The sequence below is a fragment of the Acartia tonsa genome, chromosome 12, assembly GCF_053477335.1.
Source record: "Acartia tonsa isolate MP-2025a chromosome 12, ASM5347733v1, whole genome shotgun sequence".
Classification (NCBI taxonomy): Eukaryota; Metazoa; Arthropoda; class Copepoda; order Calanoida; family Acartiidae; genus Acartia; species Acartia tonsa.
Genome location: NC_137271.1, coordinates 33,921,034 through 33,924,483, shown reverse-complemented (window position 1 = coordinate 33,924,483; position 3,450 = coordinate 33,921,034). Strand labels below are relative to the sequence as shown.

Here is a 3,450-nt window from a genome sequence, read left to right as displayed (position 1 = left end):
TCCTGCTCCTGGTCCTGCTCCTGGTCCTCAAGGTCCTCAAGGTCCTCAAGGACCTCAAGGTCCTCAAGGTCCCAGGGGCCCTAGGGGCGCCGATGGCCCCCCTGGAGTGGGGAATAGGGTCAACAATAGTTTCACCATTAATAATAATAATTATTATAATTATATTATTAATGGTGTAAGAGTCCCTATTCCTGTTCCTGAGCATCCTGGCCAACAGAACCAGATAAATATTCACATTCACCAGCACTATCATAATTAACCATCATCAATCAACTTGTCATCATCATTGTATATACCATAATCAGTTACCTGTTCACCATCGCCATCTGTTACCTGTATATATATTAATAATCCATCGCCATCTATTATTACCTGTTCACCATCGCCATCATATATTCATCTAATATTAACTAATTATTTAACTATTTGTTTTGTATGTATTGTAAATAGAAACTTAAATAACTATATTGAAATTGAATTGTAAATATTATAAAAATAACTTTTGCGTGATATTGTAAAAAATAAATGTGATAGAAACTCAAAATAATACACTTTTTATATTCATTTTTGGTGGATAGTCTTTAGATTTAATTTTATTAGACACTAACACTTTCAAAACGATTCTGGTAACGATTAATTTAATTATAGAGTTGCATGTCAAAAAAAAATCAGTTAATACTTGTGTTTGGATTAGGAACTTCGGATAATTATATCGCATTATTGGATTTACGGCCTAAACTAACCGGCTGCTTATTATATACACTTTTTATATTGGTGGATAGCTTTTAGATTTAATTTAAAAGTTTAAAAATGATTCTGGTAAAAAAGAGAAAAGATAGAGATTTATCGCATGTATAGTCCCTTTCTTCCTGATTTAAGAGCAATGCATGTATTTTATAGTTTAGTTTTTAGTTCTGGTATCCACGGTTTCGGAGCAAGACATTGCTCTGCAACAGGATACGAACATAAAAGTGAACAGTTGTCTTAATATTAATGTTATTATTGTATGTTAACCTTGTATTGAATTAATACACTTTATAAGAATATTTAGCTGTTTGTTCTTGCTATTACTATACGTCATTTTGGCGCAGTAGTGTAGTACGAATCTATAGCTCAGATTTTCTTTTAATTGTATTATTTCTTTTCTTTTTAGTTTGTTCAGGTATTTTTTGTGTTGGAGCGATGGGATTGACCATTGAAGAGTGGAGGAAGTTGTCTCAGGATGAGAAGGATTTGCATTTGGTTAATGAGATCCATGCTCTTGGGACTAGAATTGATAATGTGGCGGCGGAGCTGGGTGGGCGTATAGCGCCACTGGAGACGAAAATTCAAGAGTTGACGGATAATGTTGATACTAATGTTGCTGCGGTTACTGGACTGGCTACTCGGATGGACGATTTGGAAGATCGTCTTAATAAGGTGGTGGAGCCTAGTGTTGATAATGATATCAAGACTGAGAATGTGACCGTTGTGAATGAGTTTATGACTGGTCAGCAGCGAATTCTTGAAAAGATTGCCCAGCAGAATAGTTTGAATGACCAGCAGAATGGTTCGAATACCCAGCAGAATGGGTCGAATAATCAGCAGAATACCCAGCAGAATGGGTCGAATAACCAGCAGAATGGTTTAAATAACTCTATGCCGTGGCAGAGGACGGCTGGTGGATCTGGAGGATTTGGAGGATCAGAAGAGAAGCCTAAGTTGTTTGCTGGTGGTTCTCGGCCTATTTTTGGTGGTATGCAGGGACATGAGGATAAGATCATAAAACTTTGGGAATTGTCTAGAGTTGATGCTGTGGATAATATCTATAATGGAGTTCTCATGTGGTGGCCAGCCCTTTCTGAGGTTGATGCGGAGGATTTTAATACGCTCAATTTTTTTGAAGCTGGACTGAGTGATTCGCAGGTTAGTTGGTGTAAATCTCTTGTTTATGTACCAGATAGATCTCTGTATGTTTCGCAGGGGGAGGAGAATGTGCATAGGTACAATGAAACGTGTGCTAAACTTGATGATCAGTTCAGAAAAAATGCGCCTGAATTTGCAGTTGACGATGATGTGATTTTCTTTGATGATTATTTGGAGAGATTTTGGATGACTACTAGACGTTATCATATGACTAATCATCAAGTGTGTAAGGAAATTTTGTTTGATAAATGTGTGGGTGTAAGAACCGCTTGTGGTTATACACTAAAACCTGCTGATATGGAGAATAGACAATTAACATTAAAGGGGTACTTGTGTAAGATGCGGGAGACATTTTTACCACCCGACATGAAAAATGTGTGTAAAGATGCGTATTTGAGTGTTAAGCAACATGAGAATGATAAGATTGATGCATTTTTTGATAAGATACTATCTTTCTGGAAACGTGCGTATCCGAAACCAACTGATGATATGTTTATGGATTTCTATTCTCAAGTGTGTAATGTGGTTTTATCTCCACTTTTGGCTAATCAGATGCGTCAATTTGCATTGGATTTGGAACGTGACGGACAAGTGCGAATGATAACGAAGTTTCGGACAGAGTTAATAGTTAAAGCACAATTGATTGTTAAAGGGCTACAATTTAATCAAATTTCAGGGTCAATGGCTAGAGGATGTACAACAAACCAGATGGCTTTGGCTAAGACGATGGTTGGTGGCGTTGGTTCCAAGTCAAATCCTGTAACTATTGATCAGGTTAGTGATGAAGATAATTTGTCATTTGAAATAAATCAATGTGAAATTGATTTAGCTGATGAATTTGGTGGACCAGCTGAACTTATTCCTTTAATTGGCGCAATTCAAGGTGGATTTATTTGTTATTATTGCAACAGAAAGGGTCACATGATGAGGGATTGTTTTGATATTAGAGATAAAAAGTTGCCTAATCCTAAAGGAAAATACTTTTTGCGGTGGGGAAACAAGCCTTTTGTTCCTTATAAGACGGGGCAAAAGAGTTTTAAAAAGAATGAAAATAGTTTGGATAAAAAGAAATTGGTTGGTGAAATTGAAGGAGAGGTGAAAGAAGGGGAGGATACGAAGGAAGTGGCGCATGTCGATGGTTTAGGGGCAAGCGATTATGAAGAAGACCTTGTAGCGGAAGTCGAGGCATGGAATAATGCTATTATAGATGACATTTTATGGTTTTAATGTTTTGAATGTATTATAATCATAAAACCTTATTCCATTTTTTACTTGTTACGCGGCATTGTTTTGATTTATGCGCATTGTAAATAAACAACAACAAAACAAAATTAATGATAAAGAGTGAACGAAGCGACTCTAATGTTGTGATAATTTATTTTGATGGTTTATTTTGAATTATGAAAAGATAACATATTGTTTATAAGCCTATATGAAATTACGAGATTATGTTATAATGGAAATCAAAATAATTAATTTAGTTTTTGATTATGTTTTGTTGAAATTATGAAAATTCATTTTTGTTTCAGACTGTTGTGGAGTCTA

At 35.7% G+C, this 3,450-nt stretch overlaps 1 protein-coding gene across 1 annotated transcript; it reads left to right on the top strand.

Moving 5' to 3' along the window:
* The first annotated feature begins 913 nt into the window (after positions 1 to 913).
* LOC145334293 (uncharacterized) lies at positions 914 to 2,814 on the top strand. Its single transcript, XM_080179686.1, has 2 exons — positions 914 to 1,905; positions 2,582 to 2,814. The coding sequence occupies exons 1-2, from the start codon at positions 1,183 to 1,185 to the stop codon at positions 2,666 to 2,668; spliced, it is 810 nt and encodes a 269-aa protein (XP_080035812.1). The 5' UTR covers positions 914 to 1,182; the 3' UTR covers positions 2,669 to 2,814.
* The last annotated feature ends 636 nt before the right edge of the window (positions 2,815 to 3,450 follow it).

Bases quoted from the DNA above. Each gene is read 5' to 3' on its own strand.
- LOC145334293 (XM_080179686.1), top strand. From the start codon at position 1,183: ATGGGATTGACCATTGAAGAGTGGAGGAAGTTGTCTCAGGATGAGAAG. The intron at 1,906-2,581 runs GTTAGTTGGTGT...ATCAAATTTCAG, and splicing joins CTGGACTGAGTGATTCGCAG to GGTCAATGGCTAGAGGATGT.